We start from the raw sequence: 27502 nt of genomic DNA, 5'->3' as shown, positions 1-27502 counted from the left end.
ACCTGCAGCCCGTGGAGAGGCCCCATGCTGGAGCAGGGGGAGACAGACAGGAGATGCTGTGACCCGTGTTGGAGCAAGGCCCTGCCAGCACTTGCAGGTTTGCTGGGGGGCTTGTGACCCCGTGGGGGACCAGGCTGGAGCAGTCTGGGCCTGAGAGACTGAGAGACATTCTGTGATTGATGACTGCACCCATAGCAGTGCCCCATGCTGGGGCAGCTGGGGAAGAGCCATGGGAAGGAATGGAGGACTGTCTGCTGTGGGTGGGACCCCATGGTGCAGCAGGGGAAGGGGGTGAGGAATGCCCCTCCCCCTAGCTAGGAAGAAGAACATCTTGTGAGGAACTGACCAAAACCCCCATTCCCCCATTCCCTGCCCCTCCCTGTGCCACAATGGGGAGAAGAAGGGAGTGAAATCCTGCCTAAAGTGTAGTCTGCTGAGAAGGGAGAGGTGGGGGGTGGTGCTTTAAGATCTGGTCCCACTTCTCATTACCCAGCTCTGGTTTCACTACGTGTGTACTGTAGTATAATAAATTAGTTTTCTTTTCTTTATTCTGTGCTGAGTCTGTTCTGCCCATGACAGTGATTGTGGAATGATCTCTCTCTGTCCTTATCTCCACTCCTGAGCCTCTCAATATATATTTTCTCCCCCATCCAGCTGAAAAGGGGAGTGATAGAGCAGCTTTCGTGGCATCTGGACTCCAGCCAGGGCCAAACCACAGCTACCACTTACCAGAATACTTTATAGAATTAAGGTGAACACAAAGGTACATGGAAAAAGTTCTTACTCTGAGGTTACTTAGTGGACAGGCAGCAAATTGTAGTCTGAAGTATTAAATCAAGATTTTTATAGTACAGTGTCAAACCTCAGCTCTGTCACAGACCTGCACTGAAACTGCAGCCAGTTCTTGTGATCTCCCTGGGTCTCACTTTCCTCACCAATAGTACACCTTTGGTAATAATGTCTGATCTTTTGTCAGTGGGCAGGAGAAGCGTTCAAAGCACCAGAAGTTTTATATGCTGTTTCCAAGAACCATTTCTCATTAATCTGTGTTTCTTACTACTTTGTAAAACACAAATTCTTCCCAGAATGATACTCTGAGAAAGTACACTGAAGTCTCAAAACATAAGTGGCAGTACTAGAAAAAAGCAGAACTTCAGGGCTCAGAAATGTTATCTCCAGCCTTCAAAAGTCCATAAAGTTTCTGAAACTTTCTCATTTCCTATCAGAATGAAGCTAAATCTTTTCAAACTGTGTTCCTGGGGAATTTGTTAGAAAGAAGACCAGGGGTTTACAACTCAGTAACATAATTAGCAAGGCACAGTGGAGGAGATTCATTGTGAGAACTGGAAAGTGCCCCTCTACCAGTAGGTTTGTGCTCCAGGCTCTCTTCTATGTTGTGCAAATAGGAGGTTCGAATCTCTGGTGTGGACAGAGTCACCTTCGTAGGGAGGTATTTGTTAGAAGCAATGAAATAGTCTGCCTTCTCCTGGATTTGTATTTACTTTGATTACAAGTGTTACAACTGTCAAACCGGTGGATTTGCTACTAAAAGCCACATCCATTTTTATGAGATGAGGTTTTCCACTTAAAAAGAAAATAAAATCACAAGTTTCTTTTGAAAAAGCCACAACTAAGTTACCTGAGATACCAATAACCTCATAAGATGTCTTATGAGAACTCAGCTTCCTGCGTTCACAGAATCACAGTGTGGTTCAGGTTGGAAGGGACCTCTGGAGGTCATCTGATCCAACTCCCTTACTCAAGCAGGGCCACCTAGAGCTGGCTGCTCAGGAGTGTGTCCAGATGGCTTTTGGTTATCCATGGAAACCTCCAAGGATGGAGACTCCACAGTCTCTCTGGGCAACCTGCTGCAGTGCTTTGTCACCCTTCTGTAACACTGCCAAGTGTCAGGTGTTGCACTTGGGATGGAAGAATCCCAGACACAGATACAGACTGGGAGAAGAGCTTCTTGAGAGTAGCCCTGCTGAGAAGGACTTGGGGATTGTGGTGGATGAGAAGCTTGACATGAGCCAGCAGTGGCTCTTGCAGCTCGTAGGGCCAATGGTATCCTGGGCTCCATCAGCAGAGGAGTGGCCAGCAGGGACAAGGAGGTGATTGTCCCTCTCTGCTCTGCCCTCGTGAGGCCCCATCTGGAGTCCTGTGTCCAGATCTGGGGCCCCAATACAAGAAGGATGTGGGACTGTTGGAGAGGGTTCAGAGGAGGGCCACAAGGATGATTAGAGGGCTGGAGCACCTGCCCTACAAAGAGAGGCTGAGGGAACTGGGCTTGTTCAGCCTGGAGAAGAGAAGACTGTGGGGGGACCTCATTGCAGCCTTCCAGTACCTGAAGGGAGCTTATAAGCAGGAGGGGATTCAACTTTTTAAAAGAGCAGATAATGGCAGGACAAGGGGGAATGGACTAAAGCTAAAGGAGGGAAGGTTTAGATTAGATATTAGGGGGAAGTTTTTTACAGGAAGAGTGGTGAGGTGCTGGAACAGGCTGCCCAGAGAGGTAGTAGATTCCCCGTCCCTGGAGGTGTTCAAGGGCAGGTTGGATGGGGCCCTGGGCAGCCTTGTGTAGCTCCAGGCCTGGAGGTTGGTGTCCCTGCCTGGGGGACACCAGGGGGGTTGGAGCTCTATGATCCTCGGGGTCCCTTCCAACCCAGACCATTCTATGATTCTATGATTCTATGTATGTTCAGATGGAGCCTCCTGCATTTCAATGTGGCCATGGTTAGAAAATGCAAAGGCAATTAGTCCAAGAGGGTCTCATTACTTCAGAACTGTGTTTGTGAATAGGACCCTTGTTTGTAACAGAAGTCTTCTCTCGGGTGCTGTGAGAAGCACAGAGCAAAATCCATTTCAGGGATGCACAACTCCTGCAGAGACACCAGATGTAGCATCCCATGAGAATGGGGTATTCATGAGATGCTGGTACTGATGCTGCAGTGATGTACTGCTCTCCAGCTCACCCGTGGAGACCCTCCTCGGTGTGTGTCAAAGAGGGGCTAAGGCAACTAGGCTGTGCTGTTTTCATTGTAGTGTAAATTAAGTGAAATCTCTCCAAAAGTGTAAATCACTTTGTGTTGGGAGCTACTGCAGCTCAGCAGACACACAAGGATTGCTAAGATGCAGTAACTCGACTGTGCGTCTGAGTCCTGAACAAAACATCACAGTGAAGACAAATAGAGAGAGCTCAGCACCCCAGCTCTTCCACTGCTGCCTTCTCTCCTTGCAGGTATCAGGAAAAGGAGATTAAAGAGTAGGGCTTAAAGGGAACGAGGTGATGACCTTTTCATAAGGCTCCCTGCCAGGTAGGAGGGGATGGATTTACAAAGGGAGCAAAACAACGGCGCAGAAATGAAAGAGGGGGAAACAATGTTAGTTCTGTAGAGCTGGCAGATACAGTGCACATGGGTAATCCTTGCACAAGCTACAGGAACTAGAGCTACAGCCAGAGAACCGGGATGGGAAACCAACCAGCCGGCTCTCCATGGGATACCAGCCACTGCTTACAGAAGGGAATTACAAGTGTAAATATGAGGCCAGACCTTTGGCTCATTTATGACCATCACTGCATAAAACACCACTGAAAATCAAGGAGGGGAGCAGCAGGCCTGAATAACCAGTTTTCTGGCAAGTTTTACTGCAACAGCACCTTAAAGGTTCACTCCTAGAGTGATGGGGTGTAATTGCTTAAAGAAATCACCACATTTCATGGTCCAGCCTGAGATACGACCTCAGCCTCTTTGCAGGCGTGTTGATTGCAGAAGTGGAAATGTGGTATAAAAAAGACAGGGATCTCCTGGAGAGAGTCCAGAGGAGGCTACAGAGATGATTAAAGGACCTGGAGCATCTCCACTACGAGGAAAGGCTGAAAGAACTGGTAGCTGTTCAGTCTGGAGAAAAGAGACTGAGAGGGGATCTTGTTAATGTTTATAAATATCTGACGTGTGGGACACAGGGGGAAATCGGGAGCCTCTTCTCAGTGTCTGTGGGGACAGGACAAGGGACAATGGCCCCAAGTTGGAGCACAGGAAGTTCCACACCAATATGCAGAAGAACTTCTTCACAGTGAGGGTGAGGGAGCCCTGGGACAGGCTGCCCAGGGGGTGTGGACTCTCCTTCTCTGGAGGTATTCAAGACCCATCTAGATGTCGACCTGTGTGACCTGTCCTAGGGACCCTGCTTTGGCAGGGGCGTTGGACGCAATGATCTCTGGAGGTCCCTTCCAACCCCTATGACCCTGTGATGCTGTGATTCTGTGTTAGTGGCTTCAGGTCAAGCCCCAGCAAGATCAGCGGGGTGCCTCCCAAGACCAACACCAGCCAGTCCATGGCACACCAAAACACTACTCATCTGCAAAATTAAGCAGACAGGATGGGCCATCCAAGTCCATGTAAACTGCTCAATGTATATTATATGTACATATAACAAAACATGGTTCTTCTGCTGCCTGTATTCCTTGAAAATCTGCTTGTAGGGTGCCACAGTGATTAATGATCATGTACACACAGCACACGGAGAGACTGCAATTCCTCCACACACTTTTGCATCTTTCTAGTGTTGTGTCTGCTGTAGGCCAGGACTTTGCCATCTGGCACAGCAGCTGCTCCTGGTTTAAGCAAATGCTTCTTTAGAGTTCACAAAGGCCTCTCTAATTTCCTAATCTGCATCGTTTGATGGCAGGCCCATTATGGAAATGGAATTGATGGTTGTAAGCAATTTGCCCAAGGCTCCTATCTTTTCCTCCTGATTAGCTAGTGTAGTTGTACAGTATCTGGTACACGGCTCACACCTATCCTAAGTGGCTTTCTCTCTCTTGCAGGGTGATTAGAAACTTTGCTCTGGGTAGCGGAGCCAGAGGGAAGGAAATCCCTCTCAATGCCTGGCTAAGTTCTAAAGCAATTTTTGGATAAGAAATCTTATGTTTCTTTTGAGCATTAAAACCCCACTGTAAAATAAAACCAACCAACCAAAAGAAACCCCAAAGAAAATCTGTGAACTTGGGATTGAAATGTCAAAGCATTTCTGGTTTTAATTCAGGTTTGGGATTTTCAGGTTTTACTAATTCAACCTTTCCTGAGGAAAGAAGCATTCTACTCTTCCTCTCTCACACCACTCTTACCTGTTTTAGTTGGACTGATAAATAACAATGAATTGATAGTATTGATCAGGAGACAAGAAGGACTTTTTTCTTTTAATCCCTTACTTTCCCCCCCCAACAGTTGGGTGAGGAACTCTTGAAGCTTCTGAGGAAGCAGGGCAGGTTAAGCAGCTAAATGACTTTATGCTTTTGCATCTTGCATATCCTGGACATAGTGGAAATATCTTCTCAGTTCTCTCAGATAGAGGGTGTTGCTCATATGCAACATGTTCCTCACATCTTACCATCAAATTTATCTTACTCCTATACTCTGAATTTTTCTTATCTGTTTCTAATAATTCTGATAGCTCTTTATACTTCTGGCCTTCACTTATACCTTCCAGATCTATCACCCCTACCATTTCTTTGTATGTTGTATGAACACATACTTCCATATGCTTATTTCAGACCTGCTGATGGGCAATTTCACTTAGTACCCCTTCTCTCACACGCAATGAAACTAGCATTCCCCACCTACTTTCTCCACAACATTCATGACTACATTTACCTTTGACTTACTCCTTTCCAGTCTTCTAGATGGAAGGGCATTAATCTAGCTACTCTACTTGTACAGTGCCTTTCCACATATTCATTGCTACAATGATGGTAACCCTATTCTCCTTTGGGGGTGAACCTCACACTATCATCTGATGCACCTGCTCAGCTGTACCTTCCACGAGGTCTTCTGGCCTTGATCTTGGTCCTTCAACTGCCCACAGGAACAGCACAAAGGGTTGACTCTAAGCCTTCTTCTGCCTTCCTTATAGCCCTATACAAGAGGTCTAAATCTGCTCTGCAGTGAGTATTTATGTTCATCACTGGTCCTTGGGAAGAATGGAGAGATGTTCTCCACGAAACACTGCACACACAATTTATTGACTGGGACAGATTTTTTGGAATAGGAATAAACACATGCGAAAATTCTGATTTCTCAATTTATAAAAGTACTTGGGAACGATGTAGAAGAGATTATGAAACAAAATGACTTTGCAGGCTGGGTTATACCAACCAGCAAAGGGCCTGGTAGAGGAATGACATGAATTATTCATGGAATAGAGGAAGAAGACATGGTAGAGGCAAGATAAAATCAGAACATTTTCCTTTATAAAAGGTGTTTGATCTGGGTAAGAGTTAAACACTGAACAGGTGAACCGAGTAAATGCAGAGAAATAACTCTATTCCAGGCAACCTGTTGCCTGTGTCCAGCTCTCATAAGGTTTTTCTCTTTCTTAATTTCTCTTTGCCTCTCATCTGCTTCAAACACACACTTCAGACTCGGAAACACATCTGAAAGTTTGTGTGGTAGGTGAGGCTTTAGCTCTTTGATCTTAGTGGAAGAAAACCTCTTACTGGCTTTTAATGGGAGGCTGAATTCATACAAAGACATATAAGGTCAGTCATTTCTAAGGGGTGTTCGCTTTTGTCTCCCTCTCCTTTCTCTTGCCCTTTCCTCTAATAGCTTCTAAAGGAGAGGGGAAGGTCTGCTCTGAGCAGCAATCTGCCCAGCTTCTCTGTCATCATATTCCATGGTCAGAAATCGATCTTTTCAAGCAGAAGCTATTAAAGCAATAGCAGTTCTTATCATTTACTCTTCTTGAGATGCTGCTGAGCCCACTGGAACATCTCTAGTTACATTTTTATTATTGATCTGTCCTACTGTTACTGGGAAACACTTGAGACTTTCAGACAGCTGTAGCTTGAACTAAACTGGATGCTGAAGTGGTTAGATCCAGGAGAAACTTATGGGGTAAGCCATGACAAGGTATTTTCCAAACTTGGTTTATCTGCCTCAGTCATGATCTCACAAGATCATTCTTTCAGTACAGTTTCTGCAAGGTGTTTCATGCTATATCCTATTTTCAGTAATTCATAATTTCATAGGACAACCATGTGTCAGCATGTCACACAAGAGAGACAGCCTTCAGTTTCTTCATTTGGCCTTCTTCACTTGTCCTACAGGTACTACTGCCACATCTCTGATGCCCTGAAGCTTACTGCAACCTGGATTTTGGGAAATCCCCCATTTTCCCTTCTTGCACATTATACTAGATGTGAAGATCTTGTTCCTCAATAAATACAGATAATTCTTCCCTTCTTAACATCATGTTAGGCATCTCTTGTAAACTCTGTTTGTTTTCTCACTCTAGAAACAGCTGTCAAAGTCTAGGACAAACTTCTCATTAGATATTTGTTATTGCAGTCATATACTAAGATATATTTACAACAAAAATATGCACACTTCTGCCTAAGTGGAGACACAGAAACTACACAAGCCATGGGCTGGCAGTGAGCTTTCAACCTAAGGACCTCAACACAGTGTGCACCATTATCACTGGACATACATGATGTGGGGTGCCCCACTGTGTGGTGGGGGGTTTTAGCTACTGCTTACAAAACCTCTCAGTGTCAACCCTTCAGAGCAGCAGGTTAAATGCATCATGACACCTCAGCTGACAATCAGATCTCAAAGGTTCAAAGCAAAACCAAGCTTTAAATAAGCCACATATCCAGAAAGCCACTTGTTTCTTCAGCCAATTATACCCCTGCACATTGCTAGAGACAGCTAACAGGAAGGGTGCACTCTTAGTTTCTAATATAAAATCAACACTGATCTGTAGAAATGGGACCATCCAGCACTAATTTCTGCCTTGGATCTTCTGCTGTCCAAGACAAATGAGAAAAATTAACATCAAACAGGGCTGGAGGCTGCCCTGATGGGCAAGAGAGCAGGAGAATTGGCTGACCTCTCTCCCTTTCCTGTGACTTCAGGGCAGGCTGTGCAAACAATTGTCACAATTTCACCTAAATGAGGCGGTTTCCTGGCATTTTTGCCTTTCTGATATGGAGGCACATTTGGACTGAGCACCTGAGCAGGTCGAGGGCCCTCAGTTGAATAAACCTCCATAGCAGATGCACTCCACTGCTTGTTGCCTTTTTAAATGAGCACTGTAGTAAATAAATAGCAGGTCTGGTTCATTTTTGGGTTCTCAATGGTAGTGATAATGGCTTCTGCTTATCTCCTACCATCTGCTCATCCCTCTCCTCATTTTATTATGTTTTTGTTCCAGTTTCAAAAGTAATATAGAAAAATAATAGGAGAAAAGAAATTGAGAGAAAGAATGCTGGCTCATGAGAGAGATGATGATGATGTTTTTCAAGTAAATGAGAACATTTTTTGGAAGGTGCTAAATTAACATTATTCTGCATTTTTGTTTGTTTTCATCCACTCGTTATAGCTCTCCTTTGCATGAGAAAAAGGTTGGGATTTGGCTCACCTAACTTTTGCCAAGGAAATGCCTGAAGTAGCCTGTCAGATTCCCTGTAGAGGCTGTACCAGACAACCAAAGGTCATCTCATCCCTTCTTAAGAAATGGTATGGGGTAACTCATGTCCCAAAAGTGTAGGAGGGAGAAATTAGCTGAATTTAGATTAGATGCTTAATGTCAGGTGCCCATGGTTCAGCAGAAGGAGTCTTATTCATATGTTTAACTATGAAAGGCAGCAGAATAGCAGCTCCCTGGAGTCCTTCTCCATGTCCTACTTACACTTGACTAACCCAGGACATGGCCATACTCTGTTCCAAGACTCCCTCTGAGCCAACAGGGATTCAAGTGTGTTTGAAGGGCTCCACATGAAGCCCCCAAGGACCTTGCAAGCTTGCAGGTAGCAGCAGTGGAGGTACTTGTAGTAGTCTATGTACAGTCTATATAGTGGTCTATACAACCCTCAGTGAGGGGCTCATTCTCATGTTAGTCATGGGGAGCTCTTTGCTTTGCTCTGTGGAGTTCTGTGGAGTTGTGTGTGTCTGCCCCAGAACTGGAAGGGGTGGGGAGCAGTTATAGCCCAAACCATTAGGTCCTAGACATTAACAGTTAATGACATACATCCCATGATTTTCCCTTGATTGCCACTGTCTTAATGAAGTCTGATAATGCTACAGAAACATTAGTCGATGTCTTTCAACGTGAAGGTATGGAGAGAGGGTGTCATTTCAAGATCTCTCTACAGATGAATCAGGAAAGAAAAAGAGATGACTGAAATAGATCTTTGCTATCCATCACTCTAAACTTGTTAAAAGCCCATCAGTCAGAGGCCAGAAATTATTCAAATCATGTTTTCTGTGTAAACTTTCACAACTGAGATGATCAAAGGGTAGTGAAAATAATTTTAAGTGTAATATCAAAAAAGAGAATGACAAAAGACAGCAAAGAACTTATTGTGTAGGTTTTGGCTGGGATAGAGTTAATTTTATTCATAGGAGTGGATATGGGGCTGTGTTTTGGATTTGTGCCGAAAACAGTGTCAATAGCACAGAGATGTTTTAGTTACTGCTGAGCAGTGCTTACACAGAGCCTATTCTGCTCCTTACACTGCCCCACCAGTGAGTAGGCTGGGGGTGCACAAGGAGCTTGGAGAAGGCAGTGCTGACCCCAATTGACTAAAGCAATATGCCATGCTATATAGCATCATCCTCTGCTTATAAGGGGCTGGGGAAAGAAGAAAGAAGGTGCGGGGATGTTCAGAGTGATGATGTTTGTCTTCCCAAGCCACAGTTACATGTGATAGAGTCCTGCTTTCCTGAGGATGGCTGAACACTTGCCTGTGATGGGAAGTGGGGAATGAATTCCTGGTTTTGCTTTGCTTGTGTGCTCAGCTTTTGCTTTACCTATTAAATTGTCATTATTTCAATGCACAATTTTTTTTCACTTTCACTCTTCTGACTCTCCCATCCCACTGAGGGGGAGTAAATGAGCTGCTGCATGGGGCTTAGCTGCTGGCTGGGACAAAACCACAACATTTGTGTTTGTTGAGTTGAAATGTACCTCAGAGAAAAAGATACCTTTAAATGTATGTATGTAAAGGGTGTATGATAGGTGGATAGATAGATAGATAGATAGATAGATAGATAGATAGATAGATAGATAGATAGATAGATAGAAAGAAAGAAATAGAGATAGATAGAGATAGATAGATAGATAGGTAGATAGATAGATAGATAGATAGATAGATAGATAGATGAAAAAAAGACATAATCTTCAATATAAATTATGATTTAAAACATCCTCAAAAATACATGGTAACAGTTCAGGAGTTTATCAATCCCTTGACCAGACCAAGTCTTCTTTCTCATGCAGCCTGGACCTTCTAGATCCCAATTGCCACGTAGATGAAAAAAAGCTTGCTGTTTTCATGAATCAGTGCTGATCAATAACCTTGTGTCATTCCAAAGTCCCTATTTAAAAGAAAAGACTGCAAACTTAATCACTTAGTGCTGCTCTGCACAAATTTGTACCTCAGAGGTGACACACACCACCACAGCTGATTTCTGTAGCTGGCATTAGCCACAGGAGTCTGGTTACATGACTCTCATCTCACCCTAGTTCTTGCCTGAAGAACTGCATGAAACCATCTGAATTAATACTATGTAAGGCAGCCTAACAAATTGTGAGTGCACTGGAAAGCTGTCAGCAAGCCTCACGCTTGTTCTAAGACTCTGTGTAGCCAGTAAAAGCATTGCTCCTATGGAAATCCAAAGCCAGACACAACTTTGAGGATTTGCTTCTCAGCATGTAGGATTTGAGGCTGCTAAACAGGACAAAGACCACCAGCTTGGAGCCAGGAACTGTCCTGAGCCAGATGGGCAGCTTTCTTAGTAATGATATTCAAAGGAGAGGAGATAATTTTGCTGAGACAACTCAAGATTCCTCTGACACCAATAGTAACAGGCTTGGCTTGCCTTTATTTGTTAAAATGCACAAATTATATCTGAATATTCAGTGGACAGGTGCAGAACTGAGTCCCTCACCCTTAGTAAGCAACACAGATTGCTCTCTTTCCCTCTCTGCATCTTTGGCTCACTGCATAAGAAATGCTGTAGGTCCATCAAAAGAACACACATAAGGAGCCTTGGATCCTTATCACCATCTAATCACTTTAAAGGCTCATGAAAGCTATCCTTGAAGTTAGTCTTTACATCACTCATTAATCCCCACTGGAACCTCCCTGTAGTTTCCACTGTGACTTCGTCCATGGCAGTTTTCATATTCTGCCTTTGTTGGATTTCAGCTTAAACTGCTCTTTCCCTTCCTTGATTTCACTCTTCCAACGAGGACTCTCACTTTTGTTTTACTAAACTAAGCACAAGGAAGGGAAGTGGAGCAGGAAAGAGGAGCAAAACACATTCGTGATGGAGGCAGAAGGAGAACAGATGTATGTTTAGAGCACCAGAGGAAAACAAAAGGAATTTGGCAATCCTGAAACCCAGAAGGATCTCACCCTCATTGACTGGGATTCCAGAGCTTGGTTATTCCAATCCCTGCCCCCTTAAACCAATTAATCTCACAGCTGAAGCTTAAAAAAATGTCAGAGCTAATTTTTACTGTTTAACTTGTGCATGTTGGACAATTTGCTTTTGGAGAAACTGCAGGAAACAAATCCCTCTTACAAATGTCATCTGCTGTGTATTGAAAGGAAGCTGGAATGCTCTGGTCAAAGGGATAGCAAGTTATGGACTTTAATAATGAAAGGTGCCAAAACTATTTTCATCCATCTCCTTCACATGATACTGATGAATGTCACGAAATAATGAAAATCATCTGGATTTGTGAATGGCATAAAAATTTAATGTCAAATGACATCAGGACCATGCTAGGCTTTTTAAGGTTTCTAAATGCCACGAGATATTTTATCCTCTATTTACCATGAGATAGGGTATTAGTCATTTGAAGAGCATGTTCTCTCATTAGGCAGGAAAACCACGTTAACTCTTTGTTTCCCAGTACTTCACCCTTTTCCTGCTATAAATATAAAAAGGTTTTTCTCTTGCTCCCAACTTTGGTAGAAGCTTTCAAGTTCCTTCAAAGGGATCAAAGAGTAAGGCATAGACATTAACCAGATGATTGATTTCCTTGAAAGCTATTCAATGATACTCACTACTACAAAGGAAGAACTGCTTCACAAACTTTAATTGCATTAATTTTGCAACAAATCCTGCAAAACAAGAGGCATTCTTACCCTCCCTTTACTTAAGGCCATATCTGCTTTCCATGTTTGTATATGATTGTACAAAGTAGATAGCTCAGAGAAAAATCAAAGCTGTTTCTGCTTTGGAAATGGCATCAGCTTATCTGTTTACAGAAGGAGATGCCAGGACCTATGCTCTGCAAAGGTGGGGTTCACCTGTATTTTAAGACATTCACATCTGCCAGAGCCACACTATGATCATAGGACTGTAAAAAGAGAGAAACAAGCAGTTTAATGATGCTATTAACTCCTCCTGAAGTTACAGTCTTTTAAAAAGACAGTACAACTGAACCTCTAAAGAGTCTATTTCTTGGTGCTGACTGTAAAACAAGCTTGGAGATGGGTTTATATAGGGAAAACTCTAAAATCAGTTGATATGAGTGTCCCATTCCAGGTTAAAAATCATGCCCCAGCCATCACTGACCAAACCAGCCAGCTCTCCAATGACTGGAAATCCTGGATGACAGTCAGATGCAGAAAAATACATTTAACCAGATGAAACTCATCCAGAGCAATGTGAACCCCCCCTAGAAGGCTGCTGACGTTTCCTGCTGAAGGCTAGATGACATTTGCTGATCTCTTTGCTCACAGGACACCACCAATGCCTGCAACCTCACTACAACATGGGTATGTAGGGCAGAGTCATATGTTGGCTTGTGCTTAAGGATATTTCTTGGCCTGGTACATTGAGATAAGTGCACAGAGAGACCAAGTGATGCTGGGTCTGCTCTTGGTGGGGTCTCCCAGAATAAGAACAATTCACTTGCTTAAGCATAACTCTTTGGAGATACTCTTAATTACCTTAGACATCCCATGACACATTAACTAATCTGGATACCACCTCAGATATCCCAGGGCATCTAGGAGAGCAGAAGATGCTACTGAGTGGGCGACTTTATTGAGTTTCATAAGCCTAGCCTAGAGCACAACTGAAGGCATCCTACTGACATTAGCTTAAGTTCATCACAGCCACAATGATATGACCATATGTATAAATACACAATATAATATACACATATTATACTTCCATCATTAGTTTGCTCTCATGGGATGACATATTATAAAATCTTCTTGGATTTTTATTCCTCCTGTTGAACTAAATCTGCTGCATCTCTAAAACACAGTGAATGATGTTGTGCTCAGGAGAAGAGAGGGCACAAAGCATCAACAGTAGGCAATTATTCTACATGGCTGGACCAATGCACAAGGGTCTCGTCCTACAAGATGTGATGTGACATCAGCTTCTGCTTGCTTTCCCTGGGATCTGACACAACAGTGATGAACTACTGGGAAGTTCTAGGGAAAGGGAGGTGACAGCATTGGGATGGAACCCTGGGGATTTTGAATTGCCATTCTGGGACCGCAAAGTATTTGGTGTGGCCTTGGTCAAGTCATGTACTCAGGAAATGCTGGTTAATCAGTGTAGTGTCCCGGTCTGCTAAACAGGGATGACATTGTAACCTTACTCCCATTCATAATCCATCATACCTGTTTGGACTGGAGGGCTGTAAAAGTGGAGACTTATCAGCTTGTTGCATAATCTCAAGTGCAAAAGAGTTTATTTATCTGTGAGGCTCTGCAGGGCTACTATAATAAAAATAGTAAATAATGACTATAAACTATGAGGAGACAAAAAGTCCTGTTGCTGCATGGCCCTTGAGACCTGAGTTTTAAATTAAAGCTTCCCAGAACATGCTGAACAGTGAGCTAAGCTACTACGTCCATTAACCTTCCCTGCCTATTATTTGTCAGGTTAATTTCTTGGCCTGTGGCACAATTCGTCATTTCAGCAGAAAAATACTTCATTATGTACGGTTTCTGCTTGTTTATTTTATGTCAGAGACTTAATTAATTATAGTGCTAAACTGTTCATTTTGTACAACAAACATACTATTACACAGGTTGATTTAATTTTCACTGCATAGTATCCATATTGTTGGATTTCCCCAGGACCCATTTTTGCATCACTACAATCCAGAGTAGTTTGTGATGCTGAAAGGATAGGGAGGATGCTCTATTGGTTTGGGCATTCACGACTTCAGCACGGACTTGTGCAAAGCATTTAACATTGTCCCCCGTGATATACTTGTCTCTAAGTTGGAGAGACATGGATTTGACAGATGGACCACTCAGTGGATAAGGAATTGGTTTGGATCATAGAATCATAGAATGGTCTGGGTTGGAAGGGACCCCAAGGGTCCCAGAGCTCCAACTCCCCTGCCACAGGCAGGGACACCAACCTCCAGGCCTGGAGCTACCCAAGGTTGCCCAGGGCCCCATTCAACCTGGCCTTGAACAACTCCAGGGATGGGGAATCCACCACCTCTCTCTGGGCAGCCTGTTCCAGCCCCTCACCACTCTCTGTAAAAAACTTCCCCCTAATATCCAATCTAAACCTTCCCTCCTTCAGCTTCAATCTATCCCCCTTGTCCTGCCATTGTCTGCCCTTTTAAAAGTTGATTCCCCTATGGTCATGTTCAGAGCTGGAGTCAACAACTCGATGTCCAAACTGAGACCAGTGACAAGTGGTGTTCCTCAGGGGTCGGTACAAAGATGTTTAACATCTTTGTTGGTGACATGGGCAGTGGGATTGAATGCACCCACAGCAAGTTTGCCAATGATACCAAGCAGTATGGTGAAGACAGGGTGCTGGAAGGAAGGGATGCCATCCAGAAGGACCTGGACAGGCTAGAGAGGTGTGCCCTTGTGAGCCACATAAAGTTTAACAAGGCCAAGTGCAAGGTCCTGTACATTGGCTGGCGCAGTCCCAAGCACAACTATAGTCTGGGTGGAGAATGGATTGAGAGCAGCCCTGAGGAGAAGGATTTGGGGGTGGTGACTGATGTAAAGCTGAACATGATGAAACAATGTACGCTTGCAGCTCAGAAAGTAAATGACATCCTCAGCTGCATCATAAATAGTGCACCCAGGAGGTCAAGGGAGGGGATTTTGCCCCTCTCCTCTCATGACACCCCACCTCCAGTACTGCATCCTGCTCTGGGGTCCCCAGGACAACAAAGATATTGAGATGTTGGAGCAAGTCCAGAGAAGGCCACAGACATGATCAGAGGGCTGGAGCACCTCTTCTGCAAAGACAGAGAGAGTTGGGGCCGTTCAGCCTGGAGAAAGCTCCAGGAAGACCTTATAGTAGCTTTCCATTATCTAAAGGGGCTCTCACAGGAAAGCTGGAGAGGGACTGTTCACAAAGGCACATAGTGACAGGACAAGGAGGAATGGCTTTAAACTAAAAGAGGGGAGATTTAGGTTAGACAGTAGGGAACTCTTCACTATAAGGGCAGTGAGACACTGGAACATGTTGCTCAGAAACTTATGGATGCCCCCCTACCTGGCAGCATTCAGGGCCAGTGTTGACGGGGCAAGCATCACATTTCTCCCCCTAATTACACCAAGAAACTTCCTCTGTGGTATGATGTGAAACCCTACAGGCAGTGAAGCCATAAACCCCTTTCAGTGTGATGAGCTGTCTGGTTTTGCTTACCGAGAAAAGTGGTGAGGAATCTGAAGTACTTGGGGCATGGCCGTACCACAACTTCTCCTACCTCTGCTTCAGGCCAGCACGTGATGTTGTCCCATTGCCTTCTGCAACCTGGGGGAAAGAGAAAAGCAGATGGTAGAACAAGCACTGGGTGGAGCAGAGGAACTGGGGTAGAGCAGAGTGGCTGTGCAAAGGCATGAGGAGCCTCCCACCTGGGTGCAGGCACCTTTTGAAAGGGAAGGCAGAGAAATATTTTCTTTATAGACATGTAGCAATGCCAGGCCCTGAAATTCAGCTCTGGTGGTACCTGTAATTTTCCAGAAATCAGCACAGAAAAAATGTGTGTGCAAGGACCAGGCAAATCAGAGTTAATAGAGAACAGTGCCTTTTTTTTTTAGATGAAAAAGGCAGAAATGCCTAATTAAACATCTCTCTTCCTTGCCCTTATCTCTCCCTGTTTTATTAAAACACCTGGTCTGAACATGTGAGATTTTCTCCCACTCTTTCTCTGCTTCCCCCAAAGTTCTGTCACCAGCTTTTGCTGCCCCTTTAACCCTGATGATTGTGCAGGGGATGTGCTCAGCAGGAAGGGGACACTGATAACTATGAAGGAGCCAAATCCCTTCCCTAGAAGCAGTTTTCCTCAAAAAGGACAAAGGCAAAAAATGCTCTGGGAGGCTGAGGAGGGACAGTGCAGTCACCACAAGATGCTCTCTATGGAAGGGCCACAAAAATGATTAGAGGGCTGGAGTAGCTCCCCTGTGAAGAGAGGCTGAGGGAGCTGGGCTGGTTCAGCCTGGAGAAGAGAAGGCTGTGGGGGGACCTCATTGCAGCCTTCCAGTCCCTGAAGGGAGCAAAGAAACAGGAGGGGAATCAGCTTTTTAAAAGGGTAGATAATGGTAGGACAAGGGGGATGGATTGAAGCTGAAGGAAGGAAGGTTTAAATTGGATATTAGGGGGAAGTTCTTTACAGAGAGAGTGGTGAGGGGCTGGAAGGGGCTGCCCAGAGAGGTGGTGGGTACCCTGTCCCTGGAGGTGTTGAAGGACAGGTTGGCTTCAGCAACTTTGTGTAGCTCCAGGTCTGGAGGCTGGTGGCCCTGCCTGTGGCAGGGGGGTTGGAGCTCTATGATCCTTGGGGTCCCTTCCAACCCAGACCATTCTATGATTCAATGAAGGGCTGGTACATGGTGGTCCAATCCTACCTATCCAATCTAGGAATGAAGGTATAACTAAGGGAGAAAATAGGATGTTGTTAAAATTAAGGATTTCTGAAGATTGTTTGAATTCAATAAAAACCTTTTTTTTCTCAGGAAACAATAATCATTAAGCACCCCCTTCCTATAGAGTTTTAATCCATGGTTCTGATTTTGTCCTTTTATTAGAGATCACACACATGCTGCGCTGTTGAAACATGTAACATGAGCCCTGAAAAGGAGTTGGCAGACCTGAATTTAAAGAAAAAAAAAAAAGAAACAAAATCAGCTGTGAGTTTGCCTCAACATCTTAGATACGTTACAGTTCTTACTAAAATTTTGCAAACATTTCCTTCCCTTTAAATTTGCCAGAGACAGGCATCTCAGCTGCTCCCTGGGTTAGATAGATGGGTTGTCACCAGACCTCACTTTCTTCCATAGCACCTCTGCTCTGGGTTATTTGTCATGCCCCATTAGATTGCAACACTTCCCCAAACTCCACTAACATGTTGCTGGTAAGGTCAGCAGCCTAACAAGAGAAACTAGAATATGAAGAAGCAAACTTTGAGAAAACACTTTTCACGTGCAAGCAAAGGGAACTACAAAACCCACTGTCAAGTTGGGTTTCTTGGCAATTATATCCTGATTCCAAATTCCTCCTTTTAAATCATCTTTTCCTACTTGAGCTAAGAAAAAGGCTGGTGTCATCGTTGTTCTGTCTCAGATCAATAGAGAGAGTGCAGAGAAACGCTTTGAAGCTGAAAAAGGACCCTCAGCTCTCTTTCAAAGCTATTTTACAGGGGTTTTATTTCCATCCTTCTTTCACAAGCAAGCAGAACTTTTCAAATGAAGTCCTGAGGTGAGTTTATCAGAGCTTGAAAAATGGAATGACTGATGGTATCTTCTTCATGCATGTTCTTCTGTGGTGTTCATTAAAATTCAGGTTTCGGGTTTTTAATCTCAGGTGCAAAGCTGAGTTTCCACAGTGTCATACTTACCTGCCACCAAACAGCCAGCAGCTCCAAAAGTATTAAGGTATTAGATATTCTGCCCATGGAAAAGAGATGATTTCATGACAGGATCTTTCACGTTCTACAATCCTTTTCTCCATCAACCTCAATAAATTATAGTGCACCCATTACCTCAGGACAGGTTATAATGCAAATAAAACACTAGGTGATAGTATCAGATGGCTTTTTAAATGTCCTGAATTATGGCCTTTGAGAGGTTTTTGTGATCTATATCTTTTCCTGGGTTAGCATTTTTCACTACCACCTGTGATGCATGAAGAAAATCTTCTAGGTGTTCACTTTTGTAAGAAAAGTTCTTTTTTATTAAAATAAAGCAAAAAGACACACAAAACCAGCCTTGCAAAACATACAAAGTGGATCTTTAAAAATCACTGCCTCTGCAAAGACCTCCTATGTCTGTGTATCAGCTCTTCCAACACCATTCTTCCCTACTGGCCCCCCACCAAGATGTGCTGACACTATCTGGGCAGCTGCTTGGAAGGGTTCAGGTTTTAAAGGTGGGATTCATATCCCTAAATTTATGCATCTAAAAGTCAGATAGGTGATGGGACAAGGGGAAATGACCTCAAGATGTGCCAGGGCAGGGTCAGATCAGATGTTAGGAAAAAGTTCTTCACTGAAAGAGTTGTGGGGATGTGGAAGAGGCTGCCCAGGGAGGGGGTTGAGACACCATCCCTGGGTGTGTTTAAAAAAAAGGGTAGATGAGGTACTTAGGGATATGGTTTAGCACAGGACAATGACTAGAAGATGTCCTACAAGAGTAACTTGAGTTTAATGAATCAGAACAGTATGAAGATTGACACCTGCAAGATGCTTTGCATTAGATGTCCAACACTTGCCTCTCACCTGTCCATCCAAACCAGGACTCAGGCAGCCTTTATCAGACAGCCTTCCAGAAGATGGTTTCCTTTCTCCAAAACATACAGACCTTACCCTGGCGACCTGCTGGGATCAATGTTCAGTCAGGTCACCGTGACAGACCGACACCTGAGGAAACCATTTGAGGGCAGAAACAGCTGCCTTGGAAACATGAAACCCTGGTCTTCCCTGTGGCACCTCTTGGCCTTCATGGATGTGATAAAGATGGCATTTTGTTTTGCCTGATCAAATAATGTTTGGTGAGTGCTAAGTGCTTCTCTGTTAATTAACTATAAATGTTGTCTTCCCCCTTGCTCTCAGTATCTGCGGGAAGAACACAAAGGTATTTATCAAGCCTTACCCAAGGCAGCAGGTAGAAATGAGCCATGAACACAGCTCCTCTTCAGCTCTGTTTCCATGCAGAGAACTGCTCTGCTCATTTACTTGTTAGCAAAAGGCAAGCAATACAAATGGCCAAGAGCTGTGTTTTGCCTCAAAAAGGATGACAAGTGAGTCTGGAGAAAGGCTGAGTGAAAACAAGTGTGTGGCTTTTTCATTTACCGTGTCCTTGAATAATCAGGTACACTCTTTAAGCTCTTGTCATTATAAATACATAAATATATATATATACACACAAACATATATATAAAGAGACTTTTCTTTTTCAGTTATTTTGACTGTGACTTCCAGACACTGAGGTCTGTCCTGCTGTTGCCTGGTAGATGACAATGTGCTCTCTGGAGCCCCATATCTTCTTCTGGAGGGCTGTAGAGAGAAATTGCTCACAAGTCTAACAAAGTTGCCTTTTAACCTTGCTTCAGACAAACAAATCAAACAGCTCGTCATTGCACTGTAAGACATGCAATTACTGTAATTACTAGCAGCCACCTCTCTCCTTCCTGAAATGGGGTCCTGAAGTCTTGCTCAAGAAGGACCATCAATAAATGGGCCAGAGGCTGTCAGCGACATGTTAGAGCTCAGATCTTTATGTCCAGCAGCTCAGCCTCCCTCTTTGCCAGCCAAGTGCTCTCAGTGCAAGCCAAAGGCTGCATCAGCTTCAGCTGGGCTTTGGAGAGCCTTCCTCTAAGAGGCTGTGACACAGAAGTGGCCGAAGACCACTGACACAGTGCTGGCTGCATGGGGTTAGGAGATCCTGCCATGGTTGCAGAAGGCAATAATCTTTTCCAATGTCTTCTCTAAATGTGAACCAGAGCTCAGACCTTCATTTCCTGTCACTTTAAAAGGTTAATAAACAGAAAACGAGCCAACTGTCATGAGGCATAGGTATACAGTGGTTTGCAGAACCAGCAGAACAGAGTGCAAAACCCATTTATTTGGGTCATATCTACACTTACAGCAAATACACGGTTCAAAGCTTATCTAGGAAGCAGCAGAGAATAACTTTCCTTCATGAATAAACATGACTGCCAGAGCTCTGGCACGGCTCTGAGATGTGACTAAGTTTGGCTGAGGGAAGAAATGAATGGCAGTAGGCTGGTGCCAGACACTTTCTTAACCCAGGTGAGCTGCCACCTTGGGAATAAACCCCCACACCTTTCAGCACCAAACTCTCCCTAATGGATGGTGTTACTCCTGGAGTTCTCTGACGGACATTCACACAGAAGACTTTTGCCCTTTGAATCCATGTTCAGTTGCAAAGATACCCACTTGATGCTTGGTGTATCTGAGGCTTTCTGCACGCTTCTTACTACCCACAGGTAGATAACTGCAAGGCAAAGGTGCAGCTTGATTGAGCCAAGCTGAGATATCACAGGGTACCATAGCAGGCTGGTGTGCTAGCAATGGAAACTCACTTTTGCTCCCATCTGATATCAGCAGGTAATTCCCAACCTCTCTGCAGCTAGGACCATAAATAGCTATCAGGTGACAGTCATTCTCCCTCTGACAGCTCATGCAGAAGTGCAGTCTGGGTGTTCTCTCCTGGTTTGCCCAGTTTAGTCTCCTTACAAGCAGTTTTTATTGCATTGACCTTCTTGACCCACTCAAGCATTAAGCTTCTGCCTGGCTGAAGAAAAACAAATCCCAAAAGATGGTCCCCACAACAATCTACTGACTCGGTTCCAGACAAGCAGCTTGAATTCAGTTGCAGTAGAGTTAGGAAAACTCACCCTGAGCCTTGGGTTATTGCTACTGCCCCAGTCTCCAATGACCAGAGACTTCCTGAATCAGGAATCATCTTCTATTTAATTCTTAAAGGTTGTGTGCAATAATAAAATATACCTTAAACAGATTATTTTTCTTCCATAAATATTTTAAGTTAAATGCAATTTCATTTTGCTTCTCAGCTCATGGAAACTTTTAAAACTCACAAGGAGTTTTACAGTTAAAGTGTCCACTGAAAGAAAAAAAAATAGATCCTTTTTTGAATTCACTTTGAACCTGCTCATTGCTGGTTTCATTAGGAATTGCCTAGTTCTTTTACAAAGACAGAAATATTCAGAACCTAACCACAATATCCCTTTCCCCAAGGAGAAAAAAACCATAAAATCCTCTTTCATATCCCTCCTCAGGCATCTCTTTTTCAAGCTGAAGCATCCTAGCCTCTTGAGTTGCTTCTAGCATGGAAGCAGCTCCTCCTCATTTTTACCTTGTATCTTTTCTGGGTTTAATTCTGCTTCATCCTGCCCTGCCCTGGACTTGCAGAATATGTTTTTTACCTTTTTTTCTGTGACAGATTGGCTCTAACCATGTCTAGCTTGGCTTCACAGTTTCCCTAAATGGTTCCACCCACCCTTCACTGCAAAATTCAACCCTTTCCCTGCTGTAGTCACTGCTGTGCCTTCCTCCAGCCCCACTCATACACTGAAGCATCCCACAGGCATCCCTTCTCCCCCAGCTCCACCTCATCCCCTTTTTATTTTTATCAACACTGACAGTCTGCTCTGAAGCAAACCCACCCCCTCAGAGCTCCCTTTTCAACTTTCCATGGCTTTGCATTTAATTTGGGTATATTTTTTTGCCTGTCATGCTGCCTGCTATCGCTCCAGCGCTGTGGGCAGGATGTGACAGAGAAACCACTTTGCTGGAGGAAAACCACAATCCTGCTAGGGCATGCAAAACCCCTACACTGTAGCATTTCCTTCCCATCCCTGATGTGCTCTTTGTGGCACACTGGTGCTCCTTTATTCAGCACTCAGTGGGGGATTTTCAGCCCCGATTCAGAAGAAAATGGACTTGGGCAATCACAGAAAGCAAGAAGGATCCCCAGGTTGATGGTAAGGGAGAAGAGTTTACCTTGGACTTTGTCTCAATATCTGTGGCAAGGTGGAAATATTGATTTAATTCTTCCCACTCTGTGCACAAGCCAGAGAGTAACACCACCACCACCACCTGCTATAAGAACCCCCTTGCACTTCAGCGCTGGATTCCATTAGAAGCTGTCCAAGCCCTCAACAGAAAATAATAAAAGACATCTTTCTTTCTAAATGTTTTGCAGAAATTTGACTCAAAGGCATAGAGAAAGAAACCTCACCTTAAGCCCCCAGACTGAGTCATTCTTAACCAGCGTGAAAGAAATCACCAGAGACTATTTCCAGAGGATTATTTTTAAGCACAAAAAAAAAAAAAAAATCCTATGAGTTTTTCCATCATCAACATCTACTAGGAAACAAGTTTAAAAAACAAAAAAGTTTCTAATCTTTCAGTTTTTCTTTAACCCACAAACTAAATGAACACTTGACTTTTTTTTCATCCTTCCAGGTCGTTCCTTTTACAAATCAGATTTGTCAGTGGAGCCCTCCTGCCCAATTCCACAAGATGTAAACTGAAATAGAAGATCCAAGGTTTAAGACAAAGAGTTTTCAAAAACCATAATTTACCTCCTCAACAACACCTGAACAAGAGACAGACCTCTTGTGCTCTGATATGGATCATGCTTAAAGGATGTTCCTCACTCAATTTACTCTGCTCTTCCAGACATTATAGACAACTGGACTTACAGAAAACCAGACTTTGGATTTAGGTACCTACCCTTCCCATGTTGGCACTTCCAGACAGCAATTCAAGGTGAAGATGACTAGGCTTGACCTCTAGCAATGCATTTTTGACTGTTAGGGAGGCAAGAATGACTACAGCCATAAGGTAAGATCTAAAATGGGATTCACCCCAGCTCCTCCACACCTTGCCTAGAAGAAGGAACAGGGATGTTGCAAGAAGGAAAGCATTTTGTGGGTCTTCCTCATAATAGAGGCCAAGCAAGGACAGGACACAAACGCTGCAGCTCTCTGTCAGAGCACTGTGAGAGTCAGTGAGAGGTTTTTTTAGTCCAATCTGCATGGATTCCTTGACTCGCTTAAATATCTATGGCAACCTGACTGGTAGCATCGAGATGAGAGCTCAGGATACCCTGCCACTCTAATGAAGTGCAAACCCTCCTACCCCACTGACCAACTCAGCTTGACTTGCTCATTGAAGGCAAACAGCCAAGTGACAGCTTCCCTTGGCAACGTGCTCACGGTTTATCAATCTTGATTAAGATGTGGAGAGGTCTGTCTGATAGCAATTATGGCACAATTAAGAGGAATCCTACCCTGTTGCTACTTTAAAGGAACATCCTGTACCTTCAAGATGAATTTGTGTGCTTTGCAATGGAAGAGATTTCCAGATATAGCTATGTTGCCCTTCTTCATGGTAAATATTGGGCTAAGATGTGACAACCCACTGAAAAAAAAAAGGAAGGGTGAAATGAAAAGTTTCCTCTACAAACTGTAAGCCACAGACTGCCTGCCCTGCTACTAGAATGATGCTACAGTCTTTATGCAAAGCTGGAAAGAGCTTCACTGTGTAAAATCTTCATGACTCAGTTCTTGATTTTTAAATGTGCTGGAATTTGTGCTGTAAATGTGTTTCTCGCCTATAAATATAAAGGGGATGTCTACAGAAACAGGAAAGGTTGTGAGGAAACCCTGTAGCTTATCTCTATAGGAAGAGACAAGAGGGATGACAAAGATTTGCTTTCACATATAGGCACATTTAATGGTTAGGAGGCAAGAAAAAAGAACACACATTGATAGTTTTCCATAATAGAAACCTTATATCACAGAACCACAGAGTGTCAGGGGTTGGAAGGGACCTTGAAAGATCATCTAGTCCAACCCCCCTGCCAGAGCAGGATCACCCAGACTAAATCACACAGGAACACATCCAGGCAGGTTTGAATGTCTCCAGAGAAGGAGACTCCACGGCCTCTCTGGGCAGCCTGTCCCAGGGCTCAGCCACCCTCACAGTGAAAAAGTTTTTCCTTGTGTTTACATGGAACTTCCTCTGCTCCAGCTTGCACCCATTGCCCCTTGTCCTATCATTGGCCATCACTGAGAAGAACCTGGCTTCATCCTCCTGACCCTTGCCCTTTACATATTTAGAAACATTAACAAGGTCACCTCTCAGTGTCCTCTTCTCCCTCAGCCTCTCCTCATAGGGAAGGTTTTCCAGTCCCTTCATCATCTGGGTGGCCCTGTGCTGGGGTCTTTCAAGTAGTTCCCTGTCCTTCATGAACTGAGGGGCCCAGAACTGGACACAATATTCCAGGTGTGGTAGAGGGGGAGAAGGACCTCACTCACCCTATTAACCACTCCCCCTTCTAATACACCCCAGGATGCCATTGGCCTTCTTGGCCAGGAGGGCACATTGTTGGCTCATGGTCACCCTGCTGCCCACCAGGAACCCCAGGTCCCTCTCACCTAAGCTGCTCTCCAACAGGCCAGTCCCCAATCTGTACTGGTACCTGGGGTTGTTCTTCCCCAGATGCAAGACCCTACACTTGCCCTTGTTATATTTCATTAAACTTCTCCCTACCCAACTTTTCATCCTGTCCAGATCTTGCTGAATGGCAGCACAGCCTTCTAGTGTGCCAGACAGCCCTCCCAGTTTTGTGTCATCAGGTCTATATAGGCCTGGGGGATGTAGGGCATAGCATCTCTGACCTCAGCTTCTCATGTTCTCTACAATTTCACATCCCTATGTTAAAAGGGCTGGATACAAAAGCACCAAGATTACAATAAGTCCAGTGAACAGTAAAATCAGTGGAAAAATCTCCACAGGCTGCAGTAGGTTTTGGATCTTGGTTATGTATTATAACATGAGTTTGGCAAACCTCAGGGCGTATGCAGCGCTTTTCAATCTACTTATCCTATGCAGAAAAGGGTGGACACCTTCGTGATACAGTCAGCAGGAAAAGAAAACCAAAAAAGATAAGGAAGGAGAGATTTCTTAACCTGGAATCTAATGGGACGTGAGCAGGACAAACACAAGCCATCACCAGAACTAAAAGCCCTGGCATAGACGGACTTCATCTGAGCAATCACCCAGACCTTTGAAGATGCTCTGCATTTGCTTCCCAGTGGTCTGCAGCAGTGGCATTTCTCCTAATTTCTGTAACCTTTGCGTAGCTAAAGCTCTGTGCATTGAAACATTCCCCCCACGCTGCAAAAGCAGCAACCAGAGAAGTCTGATGGCATTTAAAACCCTTCGATGTTCGTTCTCCAAACCCAAAGGCCTTTTTCAGCGCAAGACCCGTGTCTGCTAAACGGCCGTTAATCCTGACAAGCCCCCAGACAGCTGTTCCCAAGCCAAACACACGCTGCTCTTTGTCAGAAAGCTTGCAGCCAGGACGTGTCAGCAACTGGGAAAACAAGAGCAAAGCCACCACCCCTACAGCACATAAACATGGAAAACCTTTGTTGTAATGCCTTATGTCTGTAGAAAGCTGAGGTTAAGGTAAACACCACTTCTTGGCTCCACAGAGAGTGATGAGGTGCTGGGAACATCTGGGTGTTAATTCCATCCTGCCCTGGGTAGGTGTCTGGACTTCAGGGGACTTTCAGACAGCGACGAGCAACTGGGGAGATACCTGGGAATGAGCAGGTCTCAGCAGAGAGGTGCACCCTCCTCAAGCAGTGGGTTAACAAGCAAGGATGGACAGACAGATAACAGCTTTGTAGGGAAAACAGCTTTGTAGGGAAAACAGCTTTGGATACCATTTCCTCAGAAAGAGACTCATGGCATGGAAAAATGGCCATCAGCTTTGGACTTTATTGAAGCAGTCAACACTAAAGTTTGGGGCTGCTCACATACAAGGGTTGAAGCTGGCTTTATCACATGTTGCCTTCCATGTGGCAGATGCCAGCTTTCCTCCTGTGGTCCAGGGAAGGTTATCCTCTGAAAGCTACGGGGCTGATTTCTTTTGGATTTCCAGAGACTGGGCTCCACCTCTGTAAAAGCTGCACCATGAAGTGTTGGTGACCAGGAAGAGTCTGAGACCAGGTGAGGAAAGTGTTTAATAAAGAAAGGCCATGTGGAGGTCCCACACAGTGGCCTGTCCCAACTGAGTATTATTCCCACTTTCCAATAGCCAGAATAAAAATTTCTATTGAATCAAAGACATCTTAACTCTTGTTACTCATCATCTAAGGGAGATAAATGAGAGCTTAGAGTTTAAGGTCTTGCTGTCACATGGCTGAATTTTCTGCTGCTGTAGGAGAGGGCACATCATGTTTAGAAGTTGCCTGATGCTGCTGGGTCACAGCCAGGCTGAAACCAAGAGAGCCTTTCTGTCACCTAGTGCAGAGTAATAAAGTACAGTAAATTAAAAACTAATGAAAAACAACATGGAAAGAAGTTCTGCAGGTTCCTTTGCCTTTAAGGAGATCATTGAGATCAAATGCAGGTTATTTATTTTAAACTAAACTAAATTCTTCTCCAGGCTTCACTGAATACATTAACTCGATCCTCAGGGCTTTACTTAGCTGACCAGCAGTAGTCATGTAATGCCATTGCTGATGTCCCAGGAGATAGGAGATGTTTGGAGGGGCTGGTGGATATGGTACAAGACTTATGAGAGCCCTACACAGTTCTGGAATGACATTTGGTGGCCACGCTGATTATCCAAGAGCATCTGTTAAGAACTTTGACATGTAGCTAAGGGATCACAAGTGCCTACCCCTACCCAAGGGGTTTTTCTTGACTCTTTCTGACTGCTCAGAACCACAGGGACAAGCCTGTCCGCCTCCCCTACAAGCAAGGCCTTCTCAGCCTGAACTCAGGTCTCTCCTCTGGCTACACCCACGCCACTTTACATTATTCCCCAGAATCCTTCTCAGATGTCTGCCAAGATAAATATTCCCCTTGGAAGCTACCACCCTTTAGGTCTGCCAGTTCAGTGGCTCATCTGAATGCTACCTCTGCTAATGAATTTAAACAATGGCCTTTTGCTAACAAAAACATCCAGCCTCACGTATCTGAAGGAGTAAGGAGCACCCACACAAGGACTTGGCAAGTCACAGAGATGTACTGCAACCCTGCTGCAGGGAGAAAGCACAGTACATCCCAGCCTTGGGTGAGTGGTCCATCCATCCCCTTTCTCCTACCTGCTGCGTGTGCTACCTCAAGTGCTTGAGCTGCAATCAACCACCTAGTGCCTGCTCTAGTGATGGAGCACCTGGAGGGCTGCTGATAAGTAGCCCATCACACAAACCCAACTGACACATCATCTACCCCCCCAGGAGGTCTTATGCAACTGGAAGGTAAGAATTCACTTGATCTTTTGCAAGCAAGGAACTATTAATTATTTCTTATCTTGCTGCACTATAAACAGATGGTGATGAATAAACAGACTCCTCATTTAAACTTCATTAACGTTTTTTCCAGCTTGACTTTTAATTTCCATATGTTCACTGCTTCTTCTCCCATCAAACACGCCTTGACTTTTTCAAGAGAGACTGACAAAGAACCAAAGCTC

General features: G+C 44.3%; 1 protein-coding gene across 1 annotated transcript in view; it reads right to left on the bottom strand.

The window, feature by feature from the left end:
• The window catches only part of LOC311189175 (vasoactive intestinal polypeptide receptor), a gene marked incomplete at its 5' end in the record, with an annotated part of 122811 nt that overhangs the window by 46915 nt on the left and 48394 nt on the right, over nt 1-27502 (bottom strand). Inside the window, one exon of the mRNA XM_084260759.1 lies at nt 15669-15776. Within this exon, the coding sequence (XP_084116885.1) occupies nt 15669-15776 (108 nt within the window). The remainder of the gene's footprint in view (nt 1-15668; nt 15777-27502) is intronic.

Source organism: Gallinula chloropus (genome assembly GCF_964237585.1).
Source record: "Gallinula chloropus genome assembly, chromosome: 2".
Taxonomy (NCBI): domain Eukaryota; kingdom Metazoa; phylum Chordata; class Aves; order Gruiformes; family Rallidae; genus Gallinula; species Gallinula chloropus.
The sequence above is the reverse complement of the archived record's forward strand: the minus strand, read 5'-3'. Positions and strand labels throughout refer to the sequence as shown.